The sequence below is a fragment of the Hippoglossus stenolepis genome, chromosome 8 (genome assembly GCF_022539355.2).
Source record: "Hippoglossus stenolepis isolate QCI-W04-F060 chromosome 8, HSTE1.2, whole genome shotgun sequence".
NCBI classification, from domain to species: Eukaryota; Metazoa; Chordata; class Actinopteri; order Pleuronectiformes; family Pleuronectidae; genus Hippoglossus; species Hippoglossus stenolepis.
Window position 1 is genome coordinate 17,743,985 of NC_061490.1, and position 18,745 is coordinate 17,762,729.

At 40.2% G+C, this 18,745-nt stretch overlaps 3 protein-coding genes across 4 annotated transcripts; 1 reads left to right on the top strand and 2 right to left on the bottom strand.

Moving 5' to 3' along the window:
- Positions 1 to 1,046: 1,046 nt before the first annotated feature.
- On the top strand, positions 1,047 to 7,922 carry trpv6 (transient receptor potential cation channel, subfamily V, member 6). The gene is made up of 17 exons (XM_035162627.2): positions 1,047 to 1,349; positions 1,545 to 1,692; positions 1,796 to 1,893; positions 1,990 to 2,112; positions 3,024 to 3,164; positions 3,374 to 3,472; positions 3,620 to 3,795; positions 3,886 to 4,032; positions 4,135 to 4,214; positions 4,311 to 4,446; positions 5,083 to 5,169; positions 5,265 to 5,341; positions 5,438 to 5,603; positions 5,700 to 5,766; positions 5,877 to 6,145; positions 6,260 to 6,366; positions 7,366 to 7,922. Exons 2-17 carry the CDS (start codon positions 1,562 to 1,564, stop codon positions 7,625 to 7,627), a joined length of 2,166 nt encoding a protein of 721 aa, XP_035018518.1. The 5' UTR covers positions 1,047 to 1,349; positions 1,545 to 1,561; the 3' UTR covers positions 7,628 to 7,922.
- si:dkey-26c10.5 (uncharacterized protein LOC563797 homolog) lies at positions 7,864 to 14,065 on the bottom strand. Of its 2 annotated transcripts, XM_035162749.2 has the most exons (7): positions 13,751 to 14,065; positions 12,205 to 12,297; positions 10,128 to 10,232; positions 9,765 to 9,857; positions 9,226 to 9,377; positions 9,026 to 9,123; positions 7,864 to 8,278 (listed from the first exon to the last, which is right to left on the bottom strand). In XM_035162749.2, exons 1-7 carry the CDS (start codon positions 13,836 to 13,838, stop codon positions 8,152 to 8,154), a joined length of 756 nt encoding a protein of 251 aa, XP_035018640.1. In that variant the 5' UTR covers positions 13,839 to 14,065; the 3' UTR covers positions 7,864 to 8,151. The 2 variants fall into 2 exon arrangements, with proteins under 2 accessions (XP_035018640.1, XP_035018641.1); XM_035162750.2 differs by lacking the exons at positions 12,205 to 12,297; positions 13,751 to 14,065 and adding an exon at positions 10,308 to 10,498.
- A 276-nt stretch (positions 14,066 to 14,341) lies between these two features.
- Positions 14,342 to 18,555, bottom strand: zgc:92606 (uncharacterized protein LOC100000242 homolog). Its single transcript, XM_035162780.2, has 5 exons — positions 18,339 to 18,555; positions 16,804 to 16,893; positions 16,506 to 16,584; positions 15,594 to 15,712; positions 14,342 to 14,840 (listed from the first exon to the last, which is right to left on the bottom strand). Exons 2-5 carry the CDS (start codon positions 16,891 to 16,893, stop codon positions 14,775 to 14,777), a joined length of 354 nt encoding a protein of 117 aa, XP_035018671.1. The 5' UTR covers positions 18,339 to 18,555; the 3' UTR covers positions 14,342 to 14,774.
- Positions 18,556 to 18,745: the final 190 nt, after the last annotated feature.

The following is an 18,745-nucleotide window of genomic DNA, read 5'->3' on the forward strand; positions in this document are numbered from 1 at the left end:
GTGTCCCAACGTATATTAAGATGATGTTGTGAAAGAAACGCAGGTGCAGAAACACTGGACACACAAACCACAATATCTTGTTTTTATGCTGTTATTGTTCCTTTATAAAGACATTAACAGACTGGAAACCACTGGTTTTTATGACACTACTTAAAGATGGTGCAGTCCGTCTGGTAAACAGCTATTATCTCCACAATACTAAATGACGGCCACAGCTACAACCATTACCAGCTCCTCCTATAGAGTCTCCCTAAACCCTGTTTATCCTGTGGCTGACCGGCCCGTTAGTCATGACCTATTAATGGTGATGCAAAATACCTGTACGCTACAACCAGGAGGAGCAGAAATCATTGAAATGGCGACTGATTCAGCAGTTTACAAATGATTTATCTGCGCGCAAAATAAATCTGTGATTCTGTGTCAAACACGTACATGAAGAATTGCAATTTCCCGTAGGAATATGCCCCGTTTTCTTTGTTTCTTGTCTTCGGAGGAAAGTGACGTGCCCTCCTGGGACGTGATGTCGCCGGCCTCAGAATGATCATTATGGTCTTTGTAATGTGGCAATTACCATGTTTGCGAGGGCTCCTGTTGACACATCAATGGTGCTCAACAAGTTAAATCATTGTGAATGAATCTAGTTTTTTTGACCAGTGTGTGCACAAGATGCAACATGTTGGAAAATCCCGCATCATCTCCAAATTTACTCCGACAAATAATCCCAGATTCACTTGGAGAACTATTCACAACCAGATTCCATCATGGAGGGTCATTACAAACCAAGACGTACAGGCTTGCAATTTCCAAACAGGTTTCCTGAAATGGTGGACCAGAAACAAGGACGGCTATGTGTTGACTGTCATGATGTGGCAGAAATTACATAGTGGCCATGCAGGTTTTGGTGGGAGCAGGTTGGAGGAATGCAGATAGGCCTGGTGATAAGAGAGATACACTGGAATTAGGGGATCGGACCATTGCCGCTTTTCTTTTCAGGTGATTGAATCGAGGCAACAACTTTGCATCAGCATGATAAAGGACTTCCCAGTGAGTCGAACCCTTGAGCACAACTTTCCCTGTGGGATTCCTGATCCGCGGTGAAAGTCTACCTGCTCATTACCACCTCACTCTCGCTCTCTGACCTGTCTGCTGTTCACTCTACTCCCTCTCCACCCATTCATTCTCAATCCCTCCACAGGTCTCCTCCCTCGTGGCTGGGTTATATATAAAAGTCAGGCCGCTGGGATTTCACTTCTCCTCATGGACATTTCGTAGGTGTTGCTTCTGGATTTTGTCCGTGTTATGTCCGAGTGTCACCAGAGGTTGAGGAGCAGCACTTTTACTGTTTGAGGGTAAGTTTAAGAAACTTTTTTCCTTCTTCGTTCATTTGTTTAATTGTATTCTAACAATACAAATGAATAAAATACAAACCAAAATGTTTTTTTCAAGACCAAAATGATAAAGTTAGTCCTACCTGCTAATAATAAGAATTAATTGGGTTTTTTTTGTTCCTTGTTCTTTTCACAACTTCAATTTTCTTCCTGAAGTCAAACATCAGGGGTCAATGTCTCCGTCTCTGGCCCGATCGGCTCCGAGCGAGCTCAACCATTGGTGGAGCCAGATGAGGTTTCGCCTTCAGAACAAGAAAGGATGGAACGAGATGTTGGATGAGACGTTTCTGTTCTACACCAAGTAGTAAGGAAATTCAAAACAGATACAGAATCAGATAATGAATGGTATTCAATTGTAAAAACCTGTTTAAACACAATTTTAATTTGTCTTGTCTTTCTTCCCTCAGCATAAATGACATTCCTCTCTTCTATGCGTCTAAGAAGAACAGCGTGGGATGCATCAAGAAGCTGCTGAGCTTTGCGTCCACCAACATCTTTGAGAGAGGTGAGGCTGAACGGTGAAGTGTCACATCGTCGTGTTGGTGTTTCAGTGCAGCACGGGGTCAGTTGTGCATGACGAAGCTGTGATCGTCTCTTTCAGGTGCTCTCGGGGAGACGGCGCTTCATGTCGCCGTGATGAATGACAGCCTGGAGGCTGCCGTGGCTCTGATGGACGGAGCTCCGGAACTCATCAACGAGCCCATGACCTCTGAGCTCTTCCAAGGTTGATACTTCATACAAACACACAAACACCAGCACAAACACGTGATCATGTAGCTGTGAGGTTGTTTCCTTATATCTGCAAATAATGAAATAAATAAGAATAGAAAGGGACAAACTGCACCGAGAGCAGTTTAACCCACAGTCTTTTTGTACTATAGTTTTATTCATCTTTAGCTCTTATTGAATTCAAATATGGACGTACTGCACATTTAGTTTTTTCTGAATTACATTATCTTTTTGAAAAATTAAGAGCATTAATTGTTTTATTTATATACCTGTAAAATTGACAATATAAAAAAATGCAAGATACATTTATTATAATGTGGGGAAAGGTTAGGTTACAGCCAGTGATGGAAAGTAAAAAAAGTATTTTTGATTTACTTAAATATTTTCCATTTTATGCTACATCGTACTTCCACTCATTTCAGGTATAAACATTGTACTATATTAGATTTTGCACAAGAAAACCACAAAATGCAGTATATGGTCATCTCATGTAGTATGATACTATAACAGATTAAACTAACCAGCAATATATGAAGTAATTAACACAAAATCATCTCCTTCTGAATATTTATGTATTAGATTGAATATTTATCCATCAATAATGATGATCTTGATGACTTTTGATACATTAAGTGCTTTGTGTAAGTTCTCCTCTAATTTGTATTTATTTAAAATGGTTTATTATGTATCTTTTTTGTATTATTATTTAAATATATGTATTATTTCATTATGCTGGGACAGTGCTACTTATACCCAACTAATATATTTTACTTCTATACCCCTGGATACAGCTGAGTAAAAATGGTGGAACACACATTTATTTAAACATCACTGACGCAGCAGGTGAAAATGTTAAAAAACAGTTCCCTCACAGTGGACTGACTGTCTGTCTCTGCTCGGTCTCAGGCGTCACTCCGCTCCACATCGCCGTGGTGAATCAGAACACCAATCTGGTCTATCATCTCATTAGTCGAGGTGGTGATGTGGTCAACCCCCGAGTCACCGGCTTGTACTTCAGGAAGAGGATAGGAGGACTCATATACTACGGTAAGTTGGCGTGAGTGAGACTAAACTGTTTGTGGCGGAGTGGCTCAGTCCGAGCTGGATCCCCAGGTGTCCACATGTAGTGGTTAACTTCAGCAAGACAATGAAGCCAAAGGCTCCCAATCAATGTGTAAATCAGTAAGTTCTTCTGCTTTCAAATCAAAATGTAATGTTTGCTTGTGTGCTGGTGTTTTTTTTTAAATGTACAACAGGTGAACACATCCTGTCTTTTGCTGTGTGTGCTGGAAACGAGGACATTATCTCCATGGTGATCGATGCGGGGGCCAGCACCAGGGTCCAGGACTACAGAGGTACAAGATGTTCCCTCTTGTAGACACTGTATTATTTCATATCTGTGTGTCTCTCTGTTGTTTTAATTATTCATGTCTTTCTGTTGTCTCTTCGTGTACCTCCCGTCTGCTCTCCCTTGTTTTCCCTGCATGTCTTCCTCCCTATAGGCAACACAGTACTTCACATTTTGGTTCTGCAGCCCAACAAGATAATCGCGTGCCAGGCCATTGACCTGATTATGGCGCACGACGCAGAGCTGGACCAGTCAGTGCCACTCGACATGGTGCCAAACTACCGAGGCCTTACACCTTTCAAACTGGCGGCCAAAGAGGGAAACGTCGTGGTGAGTGGGAACCTGGGAAACTCTGACATGGAGAGATGGAGCAGATTATCATCCCGTCCTCACTGCTGTGATTCCCTCTGTCTCTCTCAGGCATTTCAGCACCTGGTGAATAAGAGACGTGTGGTCCAGTGGAGTCTGGGCCCTTTGACCTCGAACCTGTACGACCTGACAGAGATCGACTCGTGGGCCGACAACATGTCAGTGATGGAGCTTATTGTTGGCGGCCATGAGCGAGAGGCAAGTTACAATCTCACCGGATATACAGCATTTAGTAGGAAATCACAGGTTATGTTGTATGAAATGAATTTGGTCTGATGATGAGTGATTTCTGTTTTCCAGGCGAGGAGGATCCTGGAGGTGACGCCCGTGAGGCAGCTGGTCAGTCTGAAGTGGAACCTTTATGGAAAACATTACTTCAGGTAAGGTCAAGAGCTGCAGGCCCACACATGTACAGTCTCGTTTAGTTGTTGTTGTTGTTGTTGTTTACAGCGTTTTCTCCTCCTCTCTTGTGTCAGGCTGCTGATGTTTCTGTATCTGCTGTACATCGTGATTTTCACACTGTGCTGTGTGACTCGCCCCCTGAAGGACGCTCCGGAGAACTACACAAAGTCAGACATGGACAAAACCATCCGCATCCAGAAACCACTCAATGTGCGTTGGAGTAAATGAGATGTGACCACTTTAAAATTTAATATGTTACACTACATACAGAGGACCATGCATAATATAATCACATTCCACACTGTACTTACACAGTGATTCTTTAGGGTTCTGCCCTTTACTTACGTTTAATGGTTTATTTCACGCCTGTACATACTATTTATTTCAGAGATTCAGATTTTATATTTTGATATTAATCATTCAAATTTAGCAACCTCTTATATATTTATAGAGGTTGTAACTCTAGTGTATATATTTATCATTTAAGATATTATATTTGACGAATTCAGGTTTTGATGATAAAACTCTTATAGTGTCACAGGACTTTTAAGTTTAACAGATTATTTTTACAAGGTTGGATTTAAACGTTTGCTTTCTTAAAAGTTCTTTATATTTGTCCTAACATAAGTAAATTGTATTCATTTTAAAGAAATATTATATTACTATGAAAAAGAAGATATTTAGAATTTATCACAATCCAATCACAAAAACACTGTACTATACAAAAAGAGATAATAACGTAGCTGTAGCCTGGTGGTTGTACTGTGCACCTGCATATAACACAGAGTCAAAAACCAATGTGCTTTTATATTAATGCAAACTGAATTTCCTCTTCCCATGTCTCAGGAGAGTTATGTGACACATGAAGACAACCTGCGGCTGGCAGGAGAAATCATCAGCGTCCTGGGAGCTTTTGCCATCCTGCTGCTGGAGGTGAATTTACGATAGATTTGCAAAACATACTTTATCTTCATGCATATTGTATCTTACAGTGTATAACACACATCCTACTGTATCCTCGCCAACAGATCCCTGATATACTGAGAGTGGGAGCAAAGCGCTACTTTGGCCAAACAGCACTTGGAGGCCCCTTCCATGTCATCCTGTACGTTCAGACCCGATATAAACAGCAAGATAAAGCATATACTGCTCTGAAACGCTATTATTATTAATTCTCTGCTCTCGGTGTTGCTTTTGCCAGTATCAGCTACGCCTGCTTGGTGGTGCTGCTCTGCGTGTTCAGAGCCTGTGAGGTGCAGGGAGAGGCCGTGGTGATGGCCGTGTGTTTGGTTCTGGGCTGGTGCAACGTCATGTTCTTCGCCCGGGGTTTTGAAATGCTCGGCCCTTATGTCATCATGATACAGAAGGTAGGAGACAGGATCTCACGAAGAAACATGGAAACAGCAGCTATTTCAGTCATTTGCATTTTCAGTCTGAACCCCCTGTGTCTCATTTCCTCTTAGATCATATTTGGAGACCTGACAAAGTTTATGTGGCTGACTGTCATTGTGCTCATTGGTTTTTCCACCTGTGAGTATATTCTGGGTGACAAGAACAAACAAACCTTTAATTCTCACGAAGTTTCCAAGATATGAATAGTTGATGTTCAGCATTCAGATTTGTATCTTTTTCCTCCTCAGCCCTGTGGATGGTGTATATGACCCAGGAGCCTGATTCCATCCCTGCATATCGCTCCTTCCCCATCACTCTCTTCTCCCAGTTTGAGCTCAGCGTAGGCCTCATAGATCTGCCCGTGGAGCACACCATCACCACACCCCCCATCGTCCATGTGATACACTGCGCCTTCTCTGTGGTCTCCTACATCCTGCTGCTGAATCTACTGATAGCCATGATGAGCGACACGCACTGGAGGGTGGCGCAGGAGAGAGACGAGCTCTGGAGGACACAGGTAACACACACACGCACACATGCACTGCCCAGATTTAAACGCAGGGGCGTGAATGTGCAGAAAACACCTCGTGCATTTCTGTGTCATATATAAGAGATGTGATGTGATGTGCAGGTAGTGGCCACAACTTTGATGCTGGAGAGGAGGCTGCCACGCTGGCTGTGGCCTCGGCTCGGGGTGTGTGGGCTCGACTACGGCCTGAAGGAGCGCTGGTATCTCAGGTGAGTGAAAAAGAAAATCCACACACAAAAACTCCACATCGGCAGAAACACAAATAACAAAGGTGATATCATGTGAAGTGCAGTGGGGTGAGGGTTTTTATTTTTAGGTTTTCTATTTTCACTCAAAATAATCACACAGGGAGACGCAAGTGTGTCCACTGACCACGACCTAAGTGGCCTTCAATGCACTGCAGCCACACGTCATGTTGTGCCGTCATGAGTGTAAGCACAACTCTTACTCTCTGAGAGCTGTAAGTCTTACACGTCCTACACATACATAACATAACATTTGGGGGAAATATGTTAATTCACTCTTTGCTGATAAGATGATATATAGATATAGGTTAAGATGATATAAAGATGGATGACGCGTCTCCACTTTCTCCCTGTATCCAAAAGTGAAGCCAAAATACCCAGGGATACGAACGATGCCATCTTGTGCAATCGAGCCAGAGTCTGCGTTGTAGAGATCAGGGGGTGGAGCCGCAGTAGTGAGGTCTCGGCGATGCAGCTGTCAATCATGGCGTTTCACTCTGTTTTTATTGCATCAAATAACTCATTAAAATCGATGAGGCAAGCTGTTTCCAGTCTTTTGGGGTCGTATCTTGTCATATTTGCAGGAAAGCAGGCGTGTACTTCTCAAATACAAATGATAATAACAGAAGAAAGTGGGAGTTGTGCTGACTCACTTTAGTTCTTACTCACAGCACAACATGACCTGAAGCTGCAGATATGATGTGGACTTAAAGTGGAGGCATTAGAGGCCACAGAGTTTGTGGTCAGAGGATGAATGTGTGCTTCTCTGTTCGAGAACAAGCATTTTTACCGAAAGGTTGAACTTAACATATTGTGGATAAACAAAACGTACAAATAAAGAATTCTTAAAGAGGACAGCAGAGGGTTCTCATCTCCAAATAGATCAGATATTTGTAAATAATAGATTTCAGTGTAAAGGGGTTTATCTTGATACGTCTGTTACTCCTGCTTTACTCTTTGCAGGGTTGAGGACAGAAACGACTCCATGTTGCAGAAGATGCGTCGTTACATCAAAGCCTTCTCCAAAGAGGAGGAAAAGGAGGGATGGGACAAGATGGACACGATAAAGGGCTCGAGCTCAGGAACCCCGACGCTCAGGCCTAAAAACAGAGGTGGCTTTGGCAACAGGAAGACACTGACTGGCTGGCAGATGATTCGCCACAGCGCTTTGGGTTTGGAGATGGAGCCGGAGGACCCGGAGGACCAGGACATTAAACACGTTTAGAGGGCGACTGTGTCATCCGAGGCCTTCTATTATCTCACAGCTCTGTGGTGCTGATGAATTTCACTGAACTAACTTGGGAGGAGAACAATCTCAGTTTCTCTATGTAGACAACAGTGCAATTATTCCTGCAGTATTATGCTATAGAAAAGAGTTGTGTTATTTTTATAGCAAGATGAAACATATGTAGCAGTAATACTGTATATAAGAAGGTCAAACAAAGTGAAATATAGACATTGTACTTGTTAGGTAGATGCATGACTATTTTATATGAAAATAAAACCTTGTTGAAACAAAGTCCACATTCAGGTTCAAATGATACTACGCGATGCTGCAAGAAAATATAACTAACAAATCCACAGGTGTTAAATACAAAACAGCTATTGCCGAAGGAGCTTTGTAATTTTCTTTGCCGGATTCTACTGATTGAAAAGTGGAAAGAGAAACGATGCGACGTGTTACTGAGGAGTCGATGCTTGCAGACGGAGAATGCGTTTGCTCATTTCTCTGTTGAAAAGACGACGCTGTCAGGGCAGCTTTTCACAGATGAAGTAGGATAAGTGGGCGCAGTTCCCCTTCATCCAGTTCTTCTGGGGTGGGCCTGCACCTCTCAGGAGACCACATTCCGCCTCGGCCGCATTAACTTCCCAATAACTGCAGTGAAAAAAGAATATTCACAATTACATCATATTATTGGACATCGTGGTTATTCATTTTTAGTAAAGTGGAGAGAGAACGAATCCTTAGTTGCTTTTGTTTTTTTATATATTCACTCTGGCCACATTATTAGGTACACTTGTGCACTCCAATACAACAGCCATGTCATAAAAATAACATTCAGTTTTGTTAATAGTGTTGAAATAATTTCAATTAAATTATATGCCTTAGCTGCAAGTAATATACATTTTTTAAATACACCAGAAGTCACATTCACCTATGCTAAAGCTATCACACACTTACAAACAGTGGTCAGGCGCAATTTGGGGTTCATTATCTTGCCCAAGGACATCGGCATGCGAAATGGGGGAGACGGGGATCGAACCGCTTACATTGTGGTTAGTTGATGACCCGTTCCTACTTCCTCAGGTAGTCCAGTACAACAACACCTTTCACTATGACCTCAGCAATACAATTAGTGTAATTTACACATTTCAGACAATGTCAACAAAAACGTTGCTGGATTTCATTAGACTGTATAGGTGTACCTAATAATTTGGCCACTGACTGTGTATGTTAAACACATTAGGAGCATTTGCACGATACAAACATTGCCACCATTTCTCTCTCATTTCCAAGCTTTATAAATAATCTCCTACAATCTGATTCAAACTTTATGGGCCTGAAACTTGAGAAAGAAAAAAGAGAACAGAGCGAGACGGCTGAAGAGGAAAAAAGAGTCACCTGGTTCTCAGTGCACTGTTGTCGACCCATTTCCATTGATTTCCATCATGTCTCAGCCCAATCCAGAATACTTCATTCGTCGCCCCAGTCAGAAAAGTCTACGGAGGAGGTACACAGTTACACAAATACAATATTACATTATTACCAAGTCATCACCAGGGAATGAAGCGAGCAGGACAATGAGTCGATTTCTGTTCCACCTGAACACTCAGGCTGGAGATGATGGCCAAATGTCCTCCTCTGGCGGTGCAGTTTCTCTTGCTCATGGACCAGTTCATCCTGATGGTGGACAGGTGAAAACACGACTTTTCAAACGGCAGCCATCCGTTACCACAGTGGTTGCAGACGGTCTCTGCAAGAAGAGACAGACAACTTTCAGAAGATGTTGATACAACAAGAAAATCCAACGTTCACTCTGAAAATGTGACCTGAATTCCCTTTGAAATATCCTTAAACACCAAAATCCACAGCAGACTTAAAGACCTTTGTTTTTCCTTTTTTTGCTCTTATTTGCATTTCTTCCTTATATTTCGTGTATATACGTGTATTTTTTAACAAACTGATCTTACTCAGCTGAATTTAGTTATAAATGAAATGAAATTTCCCAGGTTCTCTAAAGACCAAGCACATGAACAAGCTTCCTCTGCAACGCAAAAGCAGAACTATCTACAAGCAAAAACCCTCATCTTTTGGTTTTCATTGATCTACATGTTTCTTTTCTTCCTGGCATTGCACTCACGCTGGCGCTGAGTGTTGGGGAAGTTGGTTCCAGTGGTCCATGTGCCTGCTCCTGTTTCCCAACTCCCTGGGCAATCTGGGGATCCAGTTTGGACTAGAAATCAGAGCAGAGTGGGAGGAGTTGTGAGGGAAAGAATAAAGTCTTCAGGCTGCAGCTATTCAATCAGCCACAGATCATATCCTTGTATTGTCCATGAGACAAAACAAAAACATAATAAAAGCAACATGACCCCGTCAGATAAACTATTGTCCATATTCTTTTCAATCTAAACTGTAAGTTATAGCTGCAGTCCTTTCAGAATCTGCGTCTAGACAAAAGAGGTTTGTTTTGAAAAACACTGAATTCAGATCCCAGGCTACTCACGTTTCACACTGAGGATGATGACGACCAGCAGCAGGACGAGGCAGATCAGTGTGAGGAATAAACAGCCTGCACGATACAGACGTGCATTTCCCTCAGTCTGTTTGCCTGTGTGAGAAGACATGAATGATGTTAGAGGAGATATTTCAGTAACCACAACACACACCAGCAGCTGCGGCCTACCTCTCTCCCCCTCCAGTTCAACCGATAACTGGGATGACAAGTTTTCCTTGGCTTCGTCTTTTTTATCCCCTCCATAATTGCGGCAGAATTTAATATACATGAAGAAAATAGTCCAGGGATTTGTGAGGAGGCTTGTTTACTCCGTCCTGCTTCCTGTCCTGTGAACTGACGTCTGCCTGCAGCAGTGCAGTTTAAGCACACCCCCCTCCCCTCCAAGGTCTTGTCACCATAGCAACATATACCCGCCTTTGATGCCTCTGAATTAAACATGTGGAACAGTGCTCAGCTTGTCCTTCAACTCAACAGAACTTCTACTGAATCTCTCTTTGTTTGAGAATGAGCATGAGTGAGAGATAAAGAGGCACAGGCAGATAGTGTCCGTCTGCAGACACGGTTCTCCAAAACAACAGATTCCTTCTTAAGGTCATTTCAGATCCGCACGTGTTTCAGCTCAGAGGCAGAACATAGGCTCGTCTTTGGTGCTGATTTGAGACGTTTGTCTGGAGACACGTGATTAAAGTGCAGGAAGTCAAACAAGGCCCTGCTAACCCTAACCCTAAATCAAGTTGTGTATTATTATAAATATATTCTATACAATGTTGGAATATTTTTAGAATCTCTGAAAATATTTCCTATAAACAATTTATCAAACACACCAGTGGATATTTTTTCAGTTCTTCATATACTATGTGTCTCTGTCCATATTTTCATACGACAGACAATAAGAACAGAATTTCCATAAGGGCCATGATTAAATTTAAGTTACAGTTAATAACTTGTATTACTGTAGTTTTGATTGTATTTGTATTTTTACATATATATGACTATTATATTGTTGTCCAAAACAGTTTTTTGAATAACTCGATAATGATGTGAACCTGTCGGAGGCAACAAGCTCATCAAGTTCATCAAATGCAGGATAAACCATGTCTGTATTTAGTAACAAATCATTCTATATAAGTATAGATATTTGTATTACTTTCACAAAGCTGCACTTACAGTATAATGTAAACACATATTATGATCTGTCACTGTAATAAAAGCAGAAGTTAAAAATATAAACATTGCAGATGACTCTGCACTATTCGAGTGTCCCAGTGCAGCATGACAGTGTGAAAATGAGGCGGCACACCCAAAACCAGATCAGTTACATTGTGTTCAACCATCATCAATTATTTATGTCTATAATTATTTTTTCATTAATTGTATTATTTACACCCGAGCGTCTCCACATGTGACGCGTCAGAAGGTTTCGCCTGGAAAAAGGCAGTTTTGACAATTATTTTTAACTGTATAAACTCTGCACAAAACTAATTCTTCAATTATATAGTTGTGGTTTTGTATTTGCCTGTTTACATCTGGATAATAAATTGTGCTTATATAGTTAATAGTCACTGAGGAATGGATATTAAAGATAAACCGGCAATTATTCATATTCAGCATCTGTAATATTCTTCAAGTACATGTTTTACATAGGCAAATTAATATTTCGAAATTTTTGAATATACTACAAGACACATTACTAGGATATATTGTGCATGCACTGCATAAATATAATAATATATTTGTAAATATTTAGTACATTCAAAACGTCTGTATCCTAAGAGTCAAACAATACGAGACATTATGTCTTTAGTCGACATGTTACAGATGATTAGATTTATGTTATTAATTTTTTTTTCTCATTTCCTATAGATTGCAGCATGGAGACTAAAATGGTGGAACATGCACAATTATTCAAGTTTGTGGTCAAGTTATTGCAAAGCTCTTTTTTAAACTTCAAATTAAAATGTAGGTTATAATGATGAAGTTGGTTTATATGAAGGATCTAAAAGGGTCAAAAATAAATAATAAATAAAACAAACAGACGACACACACACGTTATATAATAGTGTACCTGCTTTGGCTTTTTTGTCGCCAAAAAAAGCTTCTGCGTAGACGTCCTCAGCTGGAGTTTGCAATTTAGCGTAATGGTCTGGTTGTGCTTCCTCTTCAAACAGACAAAAATACACACAGAAATTTCAACATGACTTGTCAAACAACTCGAGTTGGCCTCTGAATGTTAGTTCCCATTTCAACTGAAATACAACAAAATCAATTGTGTAATAACATCAGTACATTCTACGGAAGCGTATTGCATTCACTTGAAAATAAAATAACAGAGACGATTTTTTTAAAGATAATTGTCTTGTTTATTCAGAAAAGAGATCCAATTTTTTTTGAAGGAAAATTATCTCTTTATTTCTGAAAAACAGGGTTGTTTCCCAGAATTAATGAGATTATTTTCATAAAAAATTAAATAAATCCTGCTCTGTTTTTCTGAATTAACCAAATAGTCTAGTGTATAATACCATAAAGAGGCTCTCACTTTCATGGAAGCAAACATGTCCCAGCTGTTTACATTAATCCGGTTTTACTTTGGTTTGGGTTTGAGACATTTGGAGATACGCGTGTCATTAAGTGTCCTAACTCAGTTAACACCGTACTTGTAACCATAACGCACTGGTAGAGGGTTGCTGGTCAGGGTTGGGCTGATAAGCAGCAACAATGAGGTAGGATTTTAAGATGTTTTTCTGAATTAACGACTTAATTATCTTGTTAATTCAGAAAAACATCTTAAACATCTTTTCTCAATTGAATGCAACACAATTTGTAATATAGAAATATTTGTATAAAACTACAGAAGCGTATTGCATTCACCTGAAAAAAAGAAAGCTCGGTTTTTCTGAGATAATTATCTTGGAAATTCCGAGATAAGTTTTCATAAAAAATTATTAATGTGTGTCCTCTGTATGTGGCCGCACCTTCACAGAGAGTGGATGTTGTCAATCTTGATCTGTTTACAATTCATAAAACTAAGATTCGGTTCCAAAAATTTTCAACAATCTTAATTAGACTAATAAATCAAGTCGATCCAAACAAATAATTTTCGTACAGTCCCTAAGCTATATGAAGTTTGTGTTGCACAATTTTTAAATAACAAAACAATTTAAAAACAACACATTTGATGTTTAATTTTTCACCAGGATAATGTACTTGATAAAAGTATTAAAATTGAAAAAAGAAAATGAATAAAACAAAATCAAGTGAATGCAATACGCTTACATATATAAAACACACCGATGCATCATTTTCATTTCTACATACACAATTTATCTTTGTCCGTGTTTTCATGTCTTACAGTTGTGAAATTGATGTATTCATTATTTAATGCCATCTAGCTGTGTAGGTAAGTCTGGGATATTTTTTATACATGTGTCCTTATGTTATTTGTCTGTTTTTTACCATCAACTTGCCAATTTAAAACTAGCCTGCTCAGTGCAATCTGGCACTTTTACATGTTAGACTTAACTGCACATGTTAATGAATTTGCATTGTCCAATTTAAACAAATATTCTATCCTTATTATCGAGTGTTAGCTCAATTAATACATTTCTTTATACCTTCAGTTTTGACCTCCAACACCATTTCACTTGCTCTTTCACCATCTCCGTTTTTCTTCTTCTCCAAGGGGATCTCCTCCAACTCCATGGCTCTCCTCTTCTCTTCCTCTAACTTTCGGTTTGCCTGGAAAGTCTTTCAGATGTGGGTCGTCAATTAGTTTATGTAACTTTTCTGTCAGGCAGACAAGAATGCAGATGAGTTGTCAAAATATCACACCCCTTGGTGTGATAATAGAAAAAAATTGCCACCGATGTTCCAAGAAGTGTCCAGCGAGAGTAGTTGACGATAAACTAGTCGGTGAATACAGAACACTTCCCTATAAAGTATTTCTCAGATCTTTGTCCTTCCTCAAAAACACGTGTTTTTGTGACTTTGCACGTTTGTACAGTAGTTAGTTTGCTTACCCTGCATTTTAAGTATGATCGTGTGTAATGTTTGAATCGTTCATTGCATTAATTACCCCAATCAAAATATTCTGTGCACCAACAAAAAGGTTTTGATTTCAATTTTAATTTCAGATTTTTCAATGTAACATCTAAAGCCACAAGATAAGCTGATAAAAGTCTAAGCACAATGATAGAAAAAAAGAGTTTTTGTATTTTCCTCTTTATTTTTCACAAAAGTTCAACATTAATTTACAAAAGAAACAAAAAATACTATTTGCATTAAATACAGGTGACTGAGAAAGATAACGAGAGCTCTCAACATAATTTTAATAAACTTCCTTTTATATGTTTTTGTCTTTCTTTTTCAAACTTCCTTTCTTCTTCTTTCACCACGTCAGCTATCAACATAACATGAAGTTTAATAAAACACATGATGCTCAACCCCAAAATACTGATAAAGGCTAATGTCCCCCAGGAAAATGTCTTTCTTCCACCATGTACTGTCGTTACTTATCAGAACTAAATATCATAGAGTAATAGTGAGAGGGAAACAATACAAATGGCCTTAAGTTTATTCCTCAGACGGTCACATCTTCTCATTGGCTCTCTGTCTCTTTCTCCAGTCTTTTGTCCTCTCTCAGGCACCATACACGCTCTCATTACTGTAGGTCATGTAGAGAAACAGGTCCTCTTCATGGTGCTCCTGCAACAACAGAGCAGAACATGAGGCATGATTTAACATTTAGAGCATGAGATACTGCACAGTTAAATGTGGTTTTAAAGCAGTAAACTAAAATATATGCCTGGTCTTTGATGAAACACATCAATGCTGGTTTTTATATCATATATATTTACAAATGCATTTACAAAAAGACAGTCTTGGACCTTGCAGGGTCAATCCTGACATAGAGTCAACCATTTGGGACCCTTCTTCATCATGACATTTATATTTGAAAAAGTAGACACCCTCTAATCAAAGGTGGGCAGCCCCCCCACACCATCCACCGCTGGTAAGTGTGAATCTGTACCAGCACATTGTTTACCATTCATGAACGCCCACCCCGCAAAAATAGTTATAATACTAATTGCAAATTATGTGACCACAAGCAAAATATAATTAATTTAATTTAAAAACTACTCTAAATACATGTTGGCTTAATAACTTGATATCCTTCAACATGTTCATCATACATGCAAACTGCTGGTTTATAAAGCACTTTCAGATTGAAACCGATGGTCATGGCTTTTTCTGAAAAAGGTGAAGTAACACTGCTGCCTAAACAGATTTTATCTAGTTCTTGGTATGCTGCGTTCAGAGTAAAGGGTGAAAAGGTCTCACTGGTGTAGATATAAACTCATGTTTCACTTAAGGGCGGGACACTGATACGCAAATGTCCGTATATATGTTTGTACACCTGCTGGTAATGTGTGTCTGTTGGGAGGGATCTTCAGTTACCTCATATACGGCAGAGAGAGGGGAACTGGATGGGGGAAGGGAGTTGTTGACGAAGAAGAAGAGCGCTTCCTCCGGTCTCAAAGACACGCGCTGGCGGATGAGGAAGCACAACTGGCCCACTAAAAAAGGAAGGAAAGAAAGAAGGAAAGAAAGAAAGAAAGAAAGAAAGAAAGAAAGAAAGAAAGAAAGAAAGAAAGAGAGAGAGAGAAAGAAAGAGAGAGAGCGAGAGCGAGAGCGAGAGAGCGAGAGAGAGAGAGTCAGTAGATACATTACAGGAAAGAGCAGAAAGAAAACAAATATGTGTTGTGTTTATGCGAATATCATCTATCTCATAGATGATCTATCATGTGTTACTACCACCAGAAGGTGGCGGTAATGTACCTATAATATAATGAGATTAAATGCTACTGTCAACAGGAGAAACATGCAAAGTCGACATCTCCTTCAAAATAAGAGAAGGAAAATGTTGTGCAATGCCAACTCTGCCAGGTAAAGGTAGCATATCACAAGTCTAAACAAGTATGCACAATCATTTGAGAGCTCTTCGTTACTCCCTGTGTGTGTGTGTGTGTGTGTGTGTGTGTGTGTGTGTGTGTGTGTGTGTGTGTGTGTGTGTGTGTGTGTGTGTGTGTGTGTGTGTGTGTGTGTGTGTGTGTGTGTGTGTGTGTGTGTGTGTTCTTACACTGTATAATGTTTAAGGGATCCATATCAACACTGATCATGTGTTTGTCACTACTGGCCGATGTGTAAAACTGAGGATTGAGCTGTTTGAATCTTGAACAGGTCCTTTTTAAACTGGATATTCTGGCAGGGCAAGTTTTTCTTGTGATGTGGAAGTCTGTAGCATGTGGCTAGCTGATAAATGTTAATTTACAGGGTTTTTAAAGTTTTGCATGTGTATCTGTATTTCACCTGTTAGATCTGAGGGCACTAGGTATTTCTTCTTGTCCAGTTCAGGGGCTCGTGACCTCGAGGCCCGCTCCACAATGATCTGGTAAGAAAATAACCCAAGAATAAATAATCATCATTAACAGAGTGACAATATATGTTCATGTGCAAAAATATAAACAGTCAATAAATTCCAAATGAATAAAAATAACTGGCATTAAATCAAATTCAGCAAACATAATGTTCTACCCCAGTTTAATTGATTGAAGGTTGCTAACAGTAAATATATCCTAATACAAAATAAGGCAGTGGTCACACTCACTGGGATCTTGTCAGGGTGTTTGGCCCGAACTCTCTCTCCCTCTGCTCTCCTCACCTCTAGTGGTACTGTGCGCTGGTACTGACTACCCATCTGGAAACAGGACAACACAAGAAAACATCAAGCTCCACACAATAGAATGATTTACCAAGCAGACAAAGGAGAAAGAGGCGGACTTCCCCGAGCACTGAATTCAGTCAACAAGTGATACTGACAGAGCACATCAGTCTGGGACTAAATGAGATGCAGTTGCCTTTTAATCAAGTGTTTGAAGTGTTTTCAAGAGTAGAGGCTGAGTAATATTAGATGATTTTGCATTATTGTTGCATTGAGTAGCTGCTCCGATATGTCTGGATTTATTCAGTCACTGTCGCAGGGTTACAAATCAAAATTTGTTCTTTAAAGCTCAAGTGGACATGCAGGATTTTGGCAACAATGCAATGAATAATCTACAGTTTTTCCAAATACTGTTTCTTTTAAAATGGTTTAAAGGATTGTTTCAGTGTGTAGGATTGAGTGACTTTCGAGTTACATATTGCAACCAAACAAATACCCCTCACCTCCACCCCCCCTTTCCAAAGTCTATTGGAGAATCTGTGGTGGACTTCAAGATATAGAAAAACACAAAAGCCCCTTTCTTAAGCCAGTGTTTGGTTTGTCTATTCCTGACTACTGTAGAAACATTGGCAGCTCAACATGGCAGAGACTCTGTGGGAGGATCCACTCACGATGTTGACATAAAAGGCTCACCCTAAAACAACAAAGATTCAATAATCCTACACACTGGACCTTTGATATATTCATAGAAGAATAGATGAAAGGGAACATTTGATTAACGTCAATCAACAAAAAAATAAAGATTGGAAGCAGTCCTAAATTGGATTAGCCCCAAATCAGGCATTTCAATCTGTTTATCTTCGCAATTAATTACTCTCTGGAAAATGTATGTTGTAAATATATAGAGAAATGTATTTACATGAACATCATTATATGTAAAACACCATTATTTCCATGGCATGCTGTCAAACACGTGATCCTCACGAGCAAAACTGGCCCAGTTACAAATCCTCTCATATCAGAAGAAGCCCAGAATCACCCTGTTCAACAGTGTGACACTGTTTACTACTCGCTCTGATGGGAGTAAACAACATCTAACAATGAAGCCAACGATACAACAACAACAACAACAAAACATCCACACAACATCCCTTCATGATCAGGCCCTGGCGGCGGAGACCGTGTTTAAATCGGGCTGCTGTGGTCACGATGACACGGGGTTGTTATGATTAGGGTCATCGTCAAGTGAGGCCACGTCACCGTTCAACTGCAGCAGCCCTGAGGTCAGCGAACCTGCTTTAAATCGGTGAATTGTCGGAAATCAAACACAACAACTACACGAACACGTGCACCTACTTCGTCCACGCACACGGAACACAACACACCAGGCGCTGGTTTCGAGAAATATATGCGCAATCGGCTAAAAGACTGCTCGTCTTGGCTAAACGGCTGCTGCTAATGCGACGTAACTGCCCACATACCTTTAAACAAAAGCTAAGAAATGGATTCCGCCTAAAACAGGACAAACGCAGATGTAGACCACTGATCCCTCGAGTTGTTGACTGTCTCAAAAAAACAAATCCTGGACGAGCAAACTCAGAGTTCACACATAACGACGAGATTCTCTGCTTGTTTCAAAGATGTCGGACTGCTCCACTTTTTCTGCTCAACGACAACAACAACAACAAACACAGCGAAGCCCGCCCACCACATCCTCGGCCAATCCGCTGCGAGTGCGGAGATTGACAGCGGGAGTCTGGCGATTCCAGGAGGAGCTGCGTCTCCAATTGCAGCGCGTTCATTGGCTGAGCCTTAGTCTTCAATGCAACCTCTTTCAACCAATGGCTGTTGTTGAAAACTGGACCAGGCCACCACAGGGTCACGCCCC